A 19,567-nucleotide genomic window follows, 5' to 3' on the forward strand; every position below is an offset into this window, starting at 1 on the left:
GTCACAAGTGCAATAGGCTTACTTCATGTTACATTTAAGAAATGACATATGTATAAAAATACGCCGTACTGTATCATACAAGCAGTACAGTTTTTCACAGCTATGGCTGGATGCATATCTGAATGGAGAGAAAGGGAAGGTGACGGTCTTAATTCTGTGTTAGCTGAAGCAGGAATCTTCTTTTCGAACACAATTATATTAGACTTTAAATCCAATTACTGTTCAGCAGTTTTCACAAATCAGTTTCTATTGATCTTGTGAAGTAATTTAAAATCATCAATGTATCAAGTACTTTAAATTCAGCAAAGTTATGATGGCATAGTCATGTGCCAAAAGCATCAGGCAGAATTCCACAATTTTATTCCAAAATCTGATTTGCTGAAAATTATAAGGGTTTGGGGTTTTTTGGTCTTTTTTTTTAAGTATGAAAGAAATTTATGGCAAGTGGCTCACTTGGGGGTTGTCTTTTACAAATTGGTAATGGGAACACACACTCACTGAAAGTTAAAGGAGTACAAGGCTAAGTCCATATTAGGTTGATTTCGTGACAGGAACAATATAATTAATTTTCCCACAATGTCAAATTTAGGTAGTACCTGTCCAAGCTCTAAATCAAAGCTCATTTTTCCTCCATAGCTTATCACCAATACCTCCACTTCTCTTGAGAACCAAAGTACTACAGTTGAATGGTAGCTTGGCTACCATTTCCTTTGAGAACCTTCAGGCTATCGCTCCATTAGTCTCAAATTTTATCATCCTGTTGTAAGGAATTCTATCCACACTTAGGGACTGTATAAAGAGCAATTCATTCTTTTGCTTTGACCAAAGATCTGTGAAATAAATAGACAGTGCATACAGACTTGTGAGGATTCAGTTTTAGCAACATGCTTGCATGGCAATGTTCACCAGGCACAAGATGGAAGCCAGTGCACCATAGGAACACCATGAACAGGATATGTTCCTGCCCTGTCCATGATCCTTCATGCTGGTTCTATCCCACCACAGCTACTGAGTGAAAGATGGTTGGCTCCTCAGTAAGAATATCCCCCTGATGCACCTGCCTTCTAAACCATTTCACAGAATCAGATTTATTTAGGAGGGATTTTTTGAGGTCATATAGTCTAACATCCCTATTCAATCAGGGTCAGATACAGGTGGTTGTCCAGGTTCATACTAGCTGGGTTTCGAGTATTTCCTAAGATTGAAACTCCAAAACCTCTCTGGACAACACATTCCATTGCAATTTCATGGGTTATGATGGCTGCCTATTGTCCAGCCAGTGAGCAAGGCTGAAAATAGCTTGGCTTTTTCCTCTTCAGTGGCTTATACCATGTATTTATACACATTGATAAGATTCCTCCTGAGCCTCTTCATCTCCAGGCTCAACAGCCCCATAGATGGAATATCTCTCTATATATATATCTCAGCCTCTCCATGTATGGAAGATGCTTCTGTCTCATATTCATCTTTGTGGCTGGCCTCAGTTCAGTGACCCCGTAACTTTCTCATACTGGGCAGCCCAGAACTGGACAGAGCACTTCGATGGGGTCTCAGCAGTGCTGAGAAGGGATGGATCACCTCCCTCAAACTGCTGGCAGCACTTTTCCTAATGAAACCCAGGAGGCTGGTAGCCTTCTTTACTGTACAGGTGCATTTCTTATGTTCAGCTTGGTGTCCTCCAGGAGCCTTATGCCCTTTCTTCCAAAGCTGCTTCCCAGTCAGTCAGCCTCCAGCAGATGCTGATGCTGGGGGGTTACTCCTCCCCAGGTACAAGACTTTTCCCTTTGTTGAACTTCATCAGATTCCCCTCAGGTCAATTCTTTAATCTGTTCCTTTGAATGGCACAACCATTTGGCGTATCAGCTGTTCCTCCCAGTTTTGTTCTGTCTGCAAACTTGCCAAGGGTAAACTGTTCCATCCATTAATGAAGACATTAAAGAGTATCTGCCCCAGTATCAATTCCTGGGGGTCAGAGCACTAATGACTTGCCTCCAGCTGTGCTACTGGTGACAATCCTTTGGGCCCAGCCACCCATCCATTTTTCAGTCTTCCTCACTGTGCATTTTGACAGTTTATACTTAAGGATATTGTAGGAGACAGTCTCAAAGGCTTTGGTAAATTTGTAGACACCATCCAATGCCCTACCCATATCCTACCAATCTGGCTGTCCTATTAAGGATGACAAGTAGGTTAACCATTACTCCCCATCAACTTTTTCTCCATTTGTTTGGAATATAGTTTCTAGGATTAATTACTCCATCACCTTTCCAGGGATGGAGGTAAGTCTGACTAACCTGCATTTTCCTGTCTCATCCTTTTTACTCTCTTTGAAGATATCACTTTATTATATCAATTCTGGCTGTTTCTAGCTAGTCAATTCCAGAAAAAATAATTAGGAAGAAAAATAAGGCTCAAAATAAAGTCTATTAAATTCTTCTTTTTGCTAGCATTCTATGCCCTAAGAAAGATCGTGCTTTCTTTCCAGTATTAGACAGCTGGTTAAAAAAAACACAAGACAAAAGTCTCTCTTAATAGAATATAATTATGCCTATTTTTTAGAAGACACATAACTTAGATATTCTTTCAGGATTAGACTGAGAAGAATGGACTTGTGAGCTTCCACAGTATTTGGATATATTGATATTTTTGTTGTCTCCAACTGTTTAGAAATTTCTTAGAACATAGTGAAGACATAGCACTTTTGAAAATCCCATTCTGAGTTTTTGTAGGCTTATATTACATATAAAAAATACATACAAGAATTTTACCAAACCTATATCACAGATTGCTCACTTTCAAAATAAGGAAATGCCAGAATTTTTGTGATCTTTTTTTGTGTTTCAGATTCCCACATTTTTATATGCATATGTATCTTTTAGTATCATGGTCACATACTTCGTTTTCCTTCACATCCCAAAATCATCAGTGCTCAGAATAGCCAATGAACAACTAATCAATATTCTTTTTCATCTCTTTTTATTCAATATTAAACTCAGACACCATTGATCTTTTGGGAATCAAGAACAAAACTCATATGCAAATTTTGCAGGGAAGACTTAACTATAAAGCTCTGTGAATTTTAGCTTTCTCTTTTCTCCTTTTCCTTTCCCCTTTTCCTTCATCTTTTGCCTGACCTCAGACCCACTTCCCCTTCTCTCAGGTCCTCTGTTCCACTTCAATGAACCTCTCCCTTGCAGGCTACCCAATGTGTGGCAGCACAAGTCTTCAAACAGCAAAATGAAGCTCTAGCTAAGAGCACAGACACTCCCTCAGCCAGCTTGACTTTCAGCTGCCAGGGCAGCAGGCATGGAGACAAAGGGGGGGGAACAGAGAGTTGAGGATGGTGCCGGAGCAGGACTTGGGCAATCCAGGGTGACACTGGATTAAACTGCTGTTGAATCACACTGTAAGTGACACTGGAGTGTGTCTTCCATGGCCTGGGGTGGTGACATTAATCCATACATAAAGGGAGTGAGAAAATGCTCCTATGCTGGGGATAGTAGGCTCCATCCACACCAAAACGTTGTAGATCTTGCTGAAATACCTCTTTGTCCTTCTGTCTTAACATTGACAGTGGTTTCAATAACAGAATGGGGGTGACATGAAACGATTTATTATAACTTGTAAAAAAATTTCCATGGATTTTTTGTTTGCTTGATTTTTGGTTTGTTGTGGTACTTTGGTTTGGGGTTTTTGACATGTGTGTAAGGCTTAAATGTGGTATAAAGCTCTTGTGCATTCATCAGGCTGTAGAGTGCCCTCCACGAGGATTTCTTCGGCTATACACAAGCTCAGAGACCAGCATGTGGCAACTTGGGCTGAGCACAAAAGAAACACAGGATAAGTCTGCAAGGTGCTCTGTAACAATGGGCACTTTTAGCTGTTATCCAGAGTGTAAGAACCACATAACCTCTTCTTCAGATTATCCTAACAATACAACTGTTCTTGTTTTGTATGGTGCAGCTCTCTTAAACACCTATTAGACTGTATCTGCACAAGCATTCACACAGATGTTTGCTAAAAATTTTCTGTTCCAGCTAAAAAGCATAGGGTACACTATGCACTGAGCAATATATGGACATATATAGACTTCAGGAACAGAACTGGCATTAAATATATGACAATATGTAGGTGTGAAAATACAGAAATACGTTAATAGTCGCACAGCCCACACATCTCCACTAGATTCTGCGGAATAGCATCAAATAATGCACAGGTATTGAGATGATGAACAGATGCTGCACTTATTTGTCAGTCAGCAGAGCTGTGGGAGGCAGAATTAAAGGCAATTTTGAAACAGTAACAAGAAAGTGAAATTCCAGATGGACACAGAGTTGGCACTACTCTGCTGACCCAAGCAGAAAATGGAACAAGCTGTAAATTACTAGAAAAAGAGTTTTGTAAAAGGAAGTCATGCCTATAGGCATTAGTGTTCTTTCCACACCACACAGAGCTTAGTGCATGAATATACATCAGATTTAAATACTCCTGCAAAGTGTCAGAAAAAATCCTTTACATATGGTTATTTACACAAACATAGCCATGAATGAATAAAAAAACTGCACAACTGCATGTATCATTAAGCAGGATACTCTATAGATTCTCACATTAACACCTGCATAATTATATATGATACTTCCAAACATTCAATTTTTTTTTTCTCTGTTCACTTCTTTAAAACTCACAAAAAGTAATGAAATTCTCTTTTAAAACTCTAGACTGCTGCGTACCTAAGCAAACCATTATTTGCTTGCTCATAATCATCTTTTCCCTGTCTGTTAGAGTCACTGATGCATTAATTGCTTATCAAAACCTGAAACAGTTCATGAGTCACTCTGAAGATAAGATAAAATAAATATTAATGAGCCAATTTCAATGAAATTCCCATCCTCTGCCTCTTGAAGTTGAAATAATATATTTATTACATGCCAGAGTTAAGTCTTGATACCTAATAAATGGGAAAATATGAAATATACTGACTAGATAACCATGTTTGAAGGGATCATTGCATTATAGTCTTATTTGACCAAATTAGTGATCAAAGAGAAAAGACTGGTCAATTATAACAGAGAAATTAGGTGAAAGAGATGTCTAGGTCTGGTGCAGTTGGAGTCAAAAATGAAGTATGTAGGTTTTGAGGCTGGGAAATGCTTCTATACACACATCACATTAAAATCACAGATGATTTTAATGTAGCATTAGTAAAAGCATGATCTTTGAACAAGCACATTGGCAACAAATATCATTACACAAGAAATTTTAGTATCTCTTACATTGAATGAAGGATGGGGAGAAGGAAAGCATGCAGTTTTCAGAAATATCAAAATAAAGCACTATATTTTGGATCAATATGGAATTTTCATTAAGCAAAAACACTAAGTGGAGGGCTCTTCACCCATTTAGTTTTTTACTAAAATTCAGTGAAATATATACTATTTTGGACAGTAAAAATTGTCATTTTGAAAACATGAATGTGCTGAGAGATATTTAAGTCTGGGCCAGTGATAATTCACTGTTGAAAATCCAAGTCTAAAATGTTTCAAATTAAATGACACAGGATGAAGTAGGAAACACAGGTCCTTCCCTTGAACCTTTACTTGGTTGTTCTAGCTTGTTCCTGGAAATGGTAGGCAAGAAAGATCTCAAAGAAATCAAAGGAACAACAGGTTATTTCCCTAAAAGGCAACCGTAGGTCTGAAATAACTTGGGAATTAGAGAGACATCAGTGAACCACTTTTGAGTCAAAATGTTAGTGAAAAACCCTTTTACAAAAAAATGACAGCTTTTCTCAAGAAGTTGAGCAGCAGGATATTACGGCTCATGAAGTTGGCTGGTATAAAGCAGATATAGTGGGAAATCTATAGCAATGAACCCTGTTATTCACAGATTACAGAAGGATAAAGAACCCATTTTATCAGACTGTGGGTTTTAGTAAGAAATGAAGAAACCTCTATTTCTGATTTAGGCTAAGCTGTTTATTGTCAGAGGTCATGTCAGCTGCTGAACAGTTAAAGCTGACACAGCTTTAACTTCAGCTAATCAGTTTTGAGGCAGTCTTAGAAGTGCTCCTGCACCTCAGCTAATGTCACAGCACAGGGACACCCAGACACCCTCTTTAGGGTGTACTAGAAAACTAAAGGCGTCTCCCCAAACCAAGCTATCCAATCCAGTACTTAACACAGAATATGCCACTCTCAGTGAAGTCTGCATGTAATAATACAAGATAAAATGTGGATTAAATATAATACAGGAAAAATTTGGATTTTGGTAGTTACCCTCACAAATTAGCATATATATAGCTTTTTTCCCTGAAGTGGAGTTAAATAGTGTCCACTTTCCATAACAGTATCCTAAAATTCTTAACACATTCACAGCTAACAGAGCTCTCACACAATTTTTTTTTCTCTTAATTGTAAGATAGGACTTATTTCATGTTCCAAATGAACTGTGCTGCTTCCTCTGAAATATTCCAATTTCCAAGATTATGGAAATAATATATGCAAAGTCATAGGTTCTTTAAGGCAGGCCAGGGGTATCTAAAATAAGGATTGTTTACATTTATCATAATGTGCATATAAGATAATAATTAAACAATTTTATTATGTTCATGGTAAGTATCTTTTGTGCTCCCAGAAACTGCTTAGTAAAATAAAGCTGAACTCAGATACAAATGTGTACCTCACCATAAAAATGGCCAAACAAATAACAGCTATCAGTGACACCTTTCCTACTTTCATGTTTGCCCTGAGTGTGGATAAAACCAGCGTCTTACCTGCTCAGATACCTCTGGCCCGTTGATCCGAGCCTGTACCAGAGCGTCGTGGACAAGGGAATGGAAGTTAAGCAGCACGTGCTCGATGCTGTGTACTCCACTCAGGGCTCCCGAGAGCTCCTCCAGGGCCTGGATGTACCCCTGCCAGTGGAGATCAACTTCTGCTAGGTCGGCCAGGCAGCCCCGGATGATGTTGAGGCAATAGCCCAAGCAGGGCTTGCTCAGCGTCAGCCCCTGGCAGTGGGGGCAGTACTGCATTCTCAGCAAAGCCCTGCTGCACTCTCTGGAGAAGCGCAGGTGGTCTGTCGTATTGATCACTTCAACCCCCAAGCTCAGAGCCTGCAAGAAAGCCCGGCTGGGTAAGAGTGATCCTCCCATCTGTCCTATGGCCTTTTTGGGAATGTTGCCAAAGGGCCTGATGTCTCTTCTCGCCGCTCGGAGGCACTCCGCGTACTCCAGGGAAATGTCAGTCAGACCAGGGTTAATCACATGGTTGTAGACTACTGGAAACAGGGTGTCAAAAAATCTATTCACAAATTCCTCTGTGCTGGCATCTGTGCCAAATAGGAAGAGCCCAACATCTGTGAAAAACTCCTGCACATGCACAGCAGCCTCAGCAGCCATGCTTCTATACGCATTGCAGAAAAGCGTGCTTGTGTAATTCTCAGCCAGTCTGATGAGCACTTCAAAGGTTTCTGCAATAAATCAATCAATCAATCATTATTTTTAAGGTTTTAAAAAAAATAAATTAGAGTAAGAACATAAAACAATTATATTAGGACAACTTACATATACCCCAAATTAATTTTTGTGTTAGAATTTTTGAGGAGACAAACTTCTCACAAACTACGACAACTGTCTATTCTATATAGGGAAGCACCTTACAAGTAATGTTACAACACAATTAATAATCCATATTTTCTTTGCAGGTTACATTAAACACAACCTAAAAAAAATATAACAGGAAGTAATTGTAAGCTGTGTTATTAAGTTACAAAATACAGCAAAGTCCTATTGTATCTGTCTATGCATATAAACACATGAGCTCTCATCTCACGACTCATTCTGCAAGTTGCAAGAAACAGCTGAATGCTCTCAGTAACTAAAAGTCATTCCTCTTACCATCCTAAACGGATGGGCAAAATTAACATTAAAAAATATAAACAACTGTTCAATTCTATTAAAACTTAATAACTCTTAAAGATCAGTTTTTATTTTGTGTCTTCCAGGGGAAGCAGATGTTCCAAACACACATAAGAACATTATTTTAAACAGTGCTGTTTGGTCTGGCAATTGGAAAGAACTGCTTTCCTCAGGAACTGATGGATAATCCCTTTCTGAGCCTCAAAAACTGGATAACAAATAAAGCCTGAATGGACCAACTTGCCTTTCAAACTTTAGGTGGTAACCCTTAAATACATTGAGTAGTGTTTAATAAAGCAGTTAAGTATACTAGAAAAATATCCTCTTTTGACTTGATCTATGATTTGCAGGTAAGAAAAAACATCAGCTTTCAAAACAGAAAAGTGTTTACATTGAGGAATTCCCTAGACCTGCCTGAGAAGGTTGCTCTTTAGGGAAGGCAATGATGCAATATATGGATCAAAAATAAACTTGGCTTAGAGTTGAGAATAGAAACACAGAAAGATATATTACAAATACTAACCCATTTTATACACTGAATGGCTACAACTCAGCAACTTTTATTTCAAGTTTTACAAGTTTTCATGTATTTCTTTTTTCACATTAATTTTTAAATAAGACTGCAAAAATAAAGTAAGGAAAAGCATGAAGTAGTTAATATTGTATAAACAGTGGTGTTAAATACAGGCAGAATCAAATAGTGTGAAACCATGTCAAGTGATTTCTGAAGCAATCTGAAGTCTGCTGGTCAGTCACTGACTGAAAGGTATAGTAGAAAAACCAGAATAAATGTAAAAAAGACAAGACTGGCTACCACATATTTTATAAATACCTATGCATAAGTGCCTTATATTATGATAAAATGTTTGTTCAGTTCAGGTCAGTTCAGAAAGGATTCTTGCTGGCTGCAGAGAGTTTGAAATTGCATGCTTTGTGAAAAGATCACATATACTTTGTATTCAGTCTCTCTTTTCTCCAAAAAAAAAAGAAAGATGCTTCTAAATCACAATCATTCCTTTGCTATCTGTAAGTCTTAGTTTCGTATTTCATGCCACTCAAATGGAATTTGCTGTTCTCTTTTCTATTCTTCTAGCATTCACACAAGTAAGAAAAAAGTGTTGGCAGCTCACAGTAGAGTCAGAAAGTGCATCTCACTTATGTGGTTTTTTGGGTTTTTTTTATTGCTATGTCACATACATATATGAACTTCTCCTTAAGTGAATTTCACTATAACCATTCATAGACACCAAATTCTTAATGTCAAAAATCAAAGAGATTATTTTGTTTCAAAGTCATACTCCTGAAGCCAGTACCCTTCATGAAGCTATGTTCCCATCAATGGAGACCTATCCAACACAGAAAAGCCTCCTGTGAGCTAAGATGCAGAAGTGCCAGCTGAGTACCTCTGCAGCTCCCAACACCTCCACCAGCCCCTCACACCTCATCCCTGCACCACAGGAGACTCATTTCCTTCTGGAGCAGACAATGAGGCGTAACAAATCAAACAGGGCAGATGAAATTGATCAAGATGCCCATTTTAAGGCATCTGAACTGAGGATGAGATCTCCACCAGCTGTACAGGCAGTTTGGACACCCAGCTCCCATGGAGGCATGGGTATATGGGAAATTAAATTACAGCCCTAAATCATTAAATATCTAACTGTAATATATCCCATTTTTACTGGGGGAAATAAGGAATGCAAAGAACAAGCAGGCCTACTATAGAAATTTTATTTAGTCGCCTAAGAGTGTTTGATAGCATTTTTAATGGTAGATGCCATTTTTATTTGCCTGTCTGAAAGGGCATTTGTGTTCTGCAGGTCTTGTGTCACATCTGTAGGCTCTTTATTATAAACATTCTGCATTTAAAATGGTACTACATGGCTGTGCTGAGACCACTGAATTAAATTCTAGGTAACTAGTTATCATAGACTTGACAACCCTTCATATAAAATCCTGGAGCAGCCCAGAAGAGCAAAGACCAAAAAAATGAACTAAAATTGATTCTTGGTTTAGATGGCTTAAAATAATAAAATGTGAAGAATATTAAAGCTTTTTTATTATTACTTTTCCTAGACGGAAAACATAAAGTCTGTGATCTAAATGTCTGTTACAATCCACGGCTGCAGTACCTTATTACAAAGTGCACAAATACTAGTTGAAAGAATAAATCATGCTTCATGTGGACAATCAATAGATTTTACAATGTGGTCTAAACAATAACAAATCTTCAATACTGAACTATATTTCTGGTGCCTCAGCAACCCCCAGATGAATGCGTATAACACTTAACTACATAATTTACTATTTCCACCTTTTTAAATAGAATGTGATGATACTGGCCACTTGTGTTTACAATTTTGTATCATGTTTTTTCATTGTCATTTTATTATTTCTTACAGAATTTGTTAATTTTTTTTCTCTACTGGTACATTTTTGACTTTATAATCATGGCTATTTCAGAGATTTGTTTTGCTCTCAGCAAATTTGCTGACATACAGCAAATCACACCTATGTTTACTTTCAATATTGAATTGTTCCTGTGAATACCTTATGATGGCAATCTGTGTCATTTACACCACATTCTGAAACTTCAGTGACAAGTCAAGTTATACTGGTTCAATACTGCAAACTGTAGCAATGTGTTTATCTTTTAAATCTATGGGCTGAGACTAACATAATCAGCATTAATTACTCAGCAACATAGAAAAAGTGATGAGTTTTCAATCAATATAAATGTAATACATATAAAATACATTTTAAGTATAACTGAGATGAGCTAGACAAGCTCTTTCTATTGTTATCAAATGATTTTTAAGCTTCAGGGTCAGTGTCTCTTATCTCCATAATTTATGAGATCTTCACATTAACTGCTATACAATATCCTATAGATAGTTTGTGCAGCCCTACTATTAATAATGTCTAGTTTTTACACAGATTACATGTCAATTTTGTTTTTCTTTGGTGACAATTAAAATGATTGTTTGTACATTCCTAAATCAAATTTCAGGGTTGTCAATATTTTAACCAATTCATTTTTTTTAAGAACAGTAGTATTTCTCTTCCTGGAACACGAGGTTAGGAAATTTGTAGATGAGAACTTGTTTGTTTTATGTATAGCATTTTTTCAGCTGATACTTCATACCTGTACATACATACATTATTTTTTTATAATAGTGTGTTTAACAAAGTGATTACAAAGTGATGTAAAAATAACTATCAGGTCATTGCTTTAAAGGATTTGCTCTCTTCCTTTAGCCTTTCAGTTCCTTAGAGCCATGGGTAGTTCTAAACTTGAAAGAAGTTCCAAGGTATCAATTAGTCCAGTGGATAAATGAGTTGAAAATAAAAATCAGAAGTATACACATGACTTGTTTACTAGAACAAAGAGGATGAGTCCAGTTTTTTATTCCTGGACATTAATCAAATTTAACAGAAATACTGCACAGAATGAAATAGAATTTGGATTAGATTTTAAATCAGCCCTGCAATTCTCATCCGTAATAGTTTTGGCAAAGGGTCTTTATACTATACGTACCTTAGAAAATTAATTTGAAGTACATTTCTATGGAATCATGCTGTTGTAAAACAATTACATTTTTTAAATTTTACCCTTTCTTTACACAGATGTTCGGTAAATCTGCTAAATGAGAAAATGCACTCTAAATGCTGAGCATTACCTTTTGAAGAACATATGGTACTTAATGCAGACATAGTCTAATAAATTAAAAATCCAGTATTAGTAGTGGTCCAACAAGTTGTGAAGTCCTATAATTTGGCAATAATTCACCAGACTAAATTACATATTATAAGTTAATTCACATTTAGGGTAACATATAGAACTCAATAAATTATAACCAGACAGGTTAAAATCCATCCTTGATTTACGACATTGTATTTACAAGTCTGCCTTTCACAGTCCAGAGGAGATCCAAAATTGATGAGCCTGGACTAGCTGAAGGGTCAGCCTATAATATACAGGAATCAATAACTAAATCCAAGCAAACCTGGAAAACCTAGCAATGTTATAAATTTATTATGATTTGAAAAAAATCTGTGGGAAAATATTGCCAGCTGCCATTGATGTTTGGTGATCTTGTAGATTTTCCTTCTGTTTATGGGTAGCACAAATAAACCAGAAGCATCATACTCCCTTTTCCAAAGATTTATAGTCCAATCAAATGTACCTTGCATGCATTGTCCTTCTAGAGTCACAACGAATGTCTCAGGTACAAGTTACAGCCAGGTAAGCAAAAGGCATTCAAAAGTTGTGAAAAAAAAAGCAGAGAAGAAATTAATCCACACAGCATTACATTCATTCTATCTTGTTTTTTTTAAATGCATCAAACAGAGAACTATGGATAGGTGGGAAATTCAGTGTAGTTATTCCTATTAGCAAGTCACAGATATAATGCAAAATCCCTGAATCATTTACCACATCAGAAAAATGAGCTGGAAGAACCATGTCTTCAAGACATATAAATGAATTATAAAAAATGAACTCATTAGGGCATTGCCTGTGAAGGTTATATGGGAGAGAGATCAATAGGGTAAGTGACAGTCAAATAGATTTGGGACTCACTGAAACTGCTCCTCATTAACAAAATTTCAAATTAATCCATTTCATAGACTGCAGACTCACCAATGAAGTCAGCAAGAAAACAGGTATAACAGATGAAACCTGTAGCATAACCAACTTTGTGCTGCCAAAGGATAGCAATGCATCTCAGGCTTTTCTAGCTCAAAGTACTCATAACAGACTTTAGAGTTTGCCAGGTCTTGTTTGGTCTTGAATTTAATTTAGCTGTCTTTGAGAAAAATACAAACACTCAACAAACTTGAATTAGAATTGGTTGACCATTGCCTAAGTTGTTCTGTGTTCAGTGGCATATTATTCATATACTGAAGGAGTTTCCTACATATCCTGTGATTTGGAGTTTGGTGTAGTCATACTGTATTATTTTCTTTGGGCTTGTGTTGGGGCTTTTATCTCAGCATCAGGACACAAGGAAGTTGGCATGGGACAGCTTTAGTTGGAATATTAATAGGAATCAGCAATCATACATAATTCAGGCTACTTCGAAATGAAATAGAAAATTGTCTCAAGTCCATATGTAAGGTGTGTTCTTCTTTTTTCCTCCCAAAGAAATTGTGAGGACTCATAAGAAACTCATTCCTAAGTTAACCAACACATAGAATGTAGAGAAATGTTCAAAGCCAGGTAAGATGAATTTCACTCATTTTCATGCTACATCTTTTCACGAGTCTGAATTGGTAAGTGTACTTCTCAGTCTTGTTTTATAATCAACTCAATATCATCATGCAGTGTTAATTTTTCCTGACTAAACCTGACACAAGCTATTTTGCTATGTAGAATTTGCTTTCTAAATCAACAAATTTAGGTGTGTTTTCCTTTCCTTCTCCATCTTCTCAGGTATGCATTTGAGAAACAACCCTACAATCGAAAAAGTCAAGTTCCAGTGATTTGACATTATGATCAAAATCTTGTAATTTGCTTGGTGGTTTTTGGTAGGTTTTTGTTTGTTTGTTTTCGTTGAGGGTTTTGTTTGGTTTTGTTTTGGGGGGTTTGTTGGTTTCATTTTTTGTTTTGGTTTTTGTTGTTATTTTGTTTTTCAATAAAATGTTGGAATAAATTTATTTTTTATTCAGTTCTTTGGAGTTATATTAATTTTTTATGACTTAATGGAAATCATCACAATTGATTCAGAAGATTATTTTTGAACTTTTCAGTGAAACTTGCTGCTGTTGATTTTAAAATATCTAGCCTTTGAATTTGTTATTTAACATACTCCTAAGTTATACTGGAATGTAAAGTATATAATCTTACCTCGATAGATCATATTTTAATATTAAATGTCTGTCATGCGAATGAAAGAAAGAATGAATAATGCAAGGTTATCATCTTATCTAGTTATAAGCAATGATTCCACTTTTCTCTCAAAACTGTTCTTTCCTTTTCTTTTCAGTCTGGTGTTATCCTTTTAATAGTGATGACTATGGAACCATTCATCTTGTCATTTTGGAAGCAACATGAGCAGATCATTTTCTATGGTGCCAGGAGAAGAAAAAACTAGCAATTAACAGAGCTCGACCAAACCATTTTTTATTCCTCTTGAATTCTGCTTATGTTCTCTCTGATTTTGCATTGCTCTCAAGGCAATACTTTTCCAGAGGAAATATTTCTAAATTCTGAATAGATTGCTTACTGCTGAGGAACAAAATACGCTCAGAGTTGCAAGCAGGGCACTCCAGGGAATCAGAGCTTTAAAACTGGTATCTTATAACAACATTGTTTGGAAATATTTTGACGTAAACCGCTGTGCATGGCTTGCAAAAGGACATTAAACTGATACTGATTTAAGATTACCATTTTTACACATTTGCCATAATAAATAAGGACAGCAAGTCATCTCAGATGTATGAGAATGGTATTATTCAGGATTTATACCAGGATGATGTTGAGATAGGAGGGCTAGAAAATTAACAGATTAGAAGGATAAATTCATTTCACATAATTTCCAAACTATATATATGTGAGTTAAGAAGCACTTCTAAGGCATGATTCATCTTTCTGACTACTTTAGACTGAGATGAAGTGCTCACTGCAAGTACTTGTTCCTCTCACTTTTACTATAAAGGGATGTGACACTGAAGCCCTAAGATTTTTGCAGGGAACAGGCATTAAGGGAAGTGTCCTTAAACATAATTCAGTACTGCAATTTATACAAATAAAGAGCTTAGATGATCAAGCTTCTATAAAGTGGTCTTAATGGCAAATAAATGACAAACTTCTTATGCATTTATGCAAATCTTTTTTCCCTCTTCACACCTGTAATCTGCTTTCCTTAGAATGAAATATATGGTTGGTTCCAGGGAGCTGCTGGAGTATTATGTCTACACATGTTACCTTTATAGGAATTAATTATTTGGGAATCACAGAGAAATTGCACTTGAAAAGAAAGAACAACCTCATGAAGATTTCCATAAAGCTACGATGATGACTCACATCAGATGAAGCTTTTGTCTTTCTGTTTAAAAGTTTAAAACCTGACTTTCTATTTATTTTTTCAATTTTCCCAGTTTTATGGTGACAATACTCACTCATCTTCAGTAAGCTGAGGGGGGGTGTTATACAAATTAAAGTGAAATGTTAATCAGGTTCTAGCACATGCAACACTATGGATCAACATTTCTCGCACATCAAACAAGTAAATATATTCATTTTGTATCACTGATTATTTAATCTCACAGGGTTTTTTTAAGTGTTGATTGAGATTTGGTGAATTCCTGCATCTGACAGTCAGAGGAATTCAACACCAAAATTTATCAGACCTGTAATTCAAAGGAATTTAAGGAGACTGTTTACTTGACATATGACTGCATGTAATAGGTTTCAAAGATCCTCAAGTGAGCTTGGTAAGGGATTAGATGGATTTATTATCTTTCAATTCACTTTATTTCAATTCACTAACTTCAAATTTACCGAGTAGGAAAAAAATATGAAAAAAACATCCTTAAGTCTTAATTTCTTAAACAAACATCCATGTTTTTCATGGAAGAAGCAGGAACAATGAATTTTATGACTGCATCTATACTGCACTGAAGTTAGTTCTGTATTCCTCTGTAAATATTGGATATTGTATGTCCCTATGTATAGCTCTGGTATATTGGCGATTAGTGACCTTATCACTGTTCATGATTAGTGATATGTGCAAAATTCTGCTTAACACAGGTGATACAAAAGGCATTTTGGTCTATGCCATGTATTCCAGTACCTATTTTGGCACATGCTATAAAAAAGAACGAAGTATGCACTTCCAAGTTTCAGACAGGTAAGTAAATGTAGCATTTCTCACTTGACGAGACTCAAATGAAGTGGATAACCAGGCAGCCAAATGTTCTCTTTCACAAATAGAAGCAGAAAATAGCCCCTGTGAAAAATATAAAACTCCAGTTCTCTAAACTGGCTAGGAAAGCACACACAGTTTATCTAAGTTAAGTGAAATTCAGAAGATACTTTTACTCTAGGGAAATCCCAGGAAAGAGTAATTGCTTATAAAATGACAAATGTATGGAATATTCTGTGTAGCTGCTTTTGATGATAACATCTTAAAATCAAGTATTGGTATGGATTGGAACAGTTCACTCTACTTCAATTCATCCTTCCTTATCCAGTATGAATCCTGATTTTAATACAATTGATTTCTACACCAACTAATGACTCATTCTTCAGAAAATAAGGATAAAATAATACATGTTAAATGGTCCAGAGTTGCTAATAGCTTTGGCACTTAGAATGAAAGAACAGAGGAATCGTTTAGGTCCCACTGAGACCCCTTCTGTCCCCTGCAGGCCATGAATCTCCAAGCCTTCCCTCTGCTGAGGCAGCAGAACAAAGGATCTCCCATCTGATTTCTCAGTCCAGCTCTCTGACCTCATGGCAGGGAAGAAGTCAAACCCTAGATTTCTTAATTTAGTCCGGATTTCTTCCAATAATCTACACACGTTTTCAAGAAGCAGACTCCTCTGAAAATTTTTAAATCCTGTTTTTAAATACTAATACACTTACACATTTTTAATGAGATTATTATCCCACCTATTATTTTCTGGTTTTGTTTTGCATTATGCCTTTTTATGACTATTAATAAATATTCAGTCAGAGCTCATTCAATGGACCAGAGAAAAACCGATGTTAGATTTAAATGCATATCAATTTCTTACTGTGTAATTGCATAAATGTGAGTTGAGTATGGGCTGAATATAATTAAATTATTGTCTTAAAATTTATATCTTAATGCTCTTTAGACTTCACCAAGTTCCTTTCAAATACACAAAAGATAATTTGCCTTTTTAAATGATGCTAGTTTCATTTCAGAAAGATTATGAGTATAGTCAGTGCATTATCTACTTTCACAGTAGAGCTTTACCTGCTTTCACCCCAACACTGTTTGCAGATGCTCTGCTAAGCCCTGTCCTGGCAAGCACTGCTGACTCACACATTCTCAAGGCATGTAATGCTTTCCAGGAAGAAGCTGGAGATATTAGTTGATGGAAATATGTGTCTTTTCCAAACTACAAGCCCACAGTAATTTCTACCCCATCATGTGATTTGCCCCATTGTGCAATGTGACAAAGGTTATGCATTTCTGGCATCACTCAAAAGTGGATCATTATCTCCTCATTGCCTTTATAGTTATGTATCCTAGATTACATAGGACTGGAAGATCTACCACTAAAGAATGAAACCATGTAGAAACACAAGGCTAGAAGGCACTTAAGACGTGTTCTAATCCATCCATTAAACCCAGAGCAGGTTCAACTTGATTTATGACCTTACATTTTAACATCTTCATCTAAACTATCCTTAAAATACGCACATTAACAGAGAAGCCACAACCTACAAGAAAATTTTTCCAGTATTTCACCATACTCTCATTTGCTTTTACCAATGAGAACAAATTATTTACTTCCTCCTCTTAGTTATTTCAGATTAGATCCTCTGCAAATGACAGTAGACATCTCTAAAGACCAAATACATCTCCAAAGCAGTTTTGTCCACATCTCAGCTACCAGTAGAGAGGATGATGGCATGATTCATCTGACCTAGTTTAGATGTCCACATGGAAATAAGATGAATCACACTGCTTTTCTCCTCTATTTATACAGAGAAAGGAGGGTGATTAGATCAGAGAAACTGGGAGATGAATCTTACTCCTGAAAAATGTTAAAAATCTTTCCTCTTCTTTTTATTAAAAGGATCAATCTTCTTTCAGTCATAAGGGGGGCACATTCTGCCCCTATGTAGCTGAACTTAATTCTAAATACTAGCAAAAGGAAGTCTAAATTGACCAAATTATGTGTTTAAGTGGACATGCTGGATGTTTAGGAGTTCCAAATTCAGCTCTGCCTGACTAGCTGCTATAAAAATGTTTTGCTAAACTACTTCAGAATTGCATGGTTTCTCTAAGTCATGTTTACTGTGGGAAACACTAAGCTTTATACGTTATTTCAACAGAACAACTGCTGAGCCAGTCCTTCTTCAGCCTTCAACTCAATCTTATTCCTGCCTCAGTGCAGAATCCACATACATCCCCATTTTGAATACTAGCTCTATTTTCCACCCTATGAAAGAGCTCTTGCTGCCTTCTCTCATTGAGAGCACACTGATTACTTCACCATTCAACACAGGGGTGAAAATCCTGTCTGTACCTGCCTAATAACCACATCTGAAGTGCCTTTTTCTAGTCTAACAGTGAACACTTGCTAACCAATCAAATGAACATTTACAAAATCTTTAGCATCTGTTTAGTGGTAATTTAATCAAGATCATTCCCAAATTACTTATGTGAATGCCACATTGAGATCATAAAGAGACTTAGGAAAGCCAGTTGACTTAACACCTGTGCTTTTCACATACCCACATTTTGGATCCATTTCCCAACAGGGAAATTAGATAAGTTTAACCCAACTTGTTACCAGTAAATACAGCTTCATTGTTATTGTTTGGTATGTTCTTGTTTTTAGCTTCTAAATAATTCATCTTTTCATTCCCAATAATTGAAATTAGGCTAAGAAGTTTAAAATGCTCTAGTTTCCTCCTTTTCTGTTTAACAAAAAATAAAACATTCACCCTTTTCAGTCTTTTGCTACATCTAGAACTCCAAAGACAAGTACTAGGGCACTTCGGAATGTGAACATGCTTACATCTTACAAGTGCTGCTCCCTAGCTGTACACAGGGGTCCTTTACCTGATAACAGACTGATCAACATGGGTGATAGATGGGCTTGAACAAAGCCAACTGTTTCTAGGGGATCCTGATAGGACATGTGGGAACATTTTGCCCTTTCCTCCTTTTTTCAATGGATCTCCATCAGAATCTGATTTATGCCCCTAGAGTGATAAATTGTGATATCATCTATTAAAACACATTTCACCTCTGTAATACAAAGTAAAGGTTCATCATAGAGCTTTCAATTTTATATTGTCCAGTTCATATGCATCTTTGAATTCATGCATGTCAATACTGATGAAAGCAGTTGATATTCACTAAATAATGACAATGCCAAACTCAAAATCCTCAAGACAGCAGATAAAGATCACATCTGTTTATCACACCTGTCACATAAGTATACAGGGTAGTGATTCATCTCAGCTACCACCTCAGCTAAATGCCATGTTCTCTTTTTCTCAACAGTAGAAACTTATGGGATGTTTAAGCTGTGATTCATCTGACACATTTCAGATGTTTATGGGAAAATGAATCATGAAAAAATATTTATGTGGGCATGAATCATGCCAAAAAAGTGCCTCTCTCTATTTTATATTGAGGGAGCTGATGGTGACAAGATCATCAATCCACTCTATTATACCAATCATCATTTGTTTTGCTATTTCACATGTACATCTTGGTTATCTCAGTTACAAATTTACTTCTAACTTCCATATTGTTGTCTTGGAAGAGCTGTATTTGAATTCCCACTGTAAAAAATTAGGTCAAATTCTGTTTGCTCCAGAGGTTTACTCGTCCAGAGATTATTTTCTTGCAAGCAGATAAAATGGTTTTTTATTATGTATTCATCTAACTTCCACTGCATGAATGCAATCTATATCATAGAATAAATTTCTGCTAT

General features: G+C 36.3%; 1 protein-coding gene across 17 annotated transcripts in view; it reads right to left on the reverse strand.

Annotated features, from left to right (window-relative positions):
• The window catches only part of GPC5 (glypican 5), a 609,707-nt gene that overhangs the window by 508,366 nt on the left and 81,774 nt on the right, over positions 1-19,567 (reverse strand). For all 17 annotated transcript variants that reach the window (XR_013180890.1, XM_077173561.1, XM_054628347.2 and 14 more), the window contains one exon: positions 6,773-7,467. Coding sequence is in view for 16 of the 17 variants with exons in the window: in XM_077173561.1 (XP_077029676.1) it covers positions 6,773-7,467 (695 nt within the window). In the remaining variant the exon portion in view is untranslated. The remainder of the gene's footprint in view (positions 1-6,772; positions 7,468-19,567) is intronic.

Source organism: Agelaius phoeniceus, chromosome 2, assembly GCF_051311805.1.
Source record: "Agelaius phoeniceus isolate bAgePho1 chromosome 2, bAgePho1.hap1, whole genome shotgun sequence".
NCBI classification, from domain to species: Eukaryota; Metazoa; Chordata; class Aves; order Passeriformes; family Icteridae; genus Agelaius; species Agelaius phoeniceus.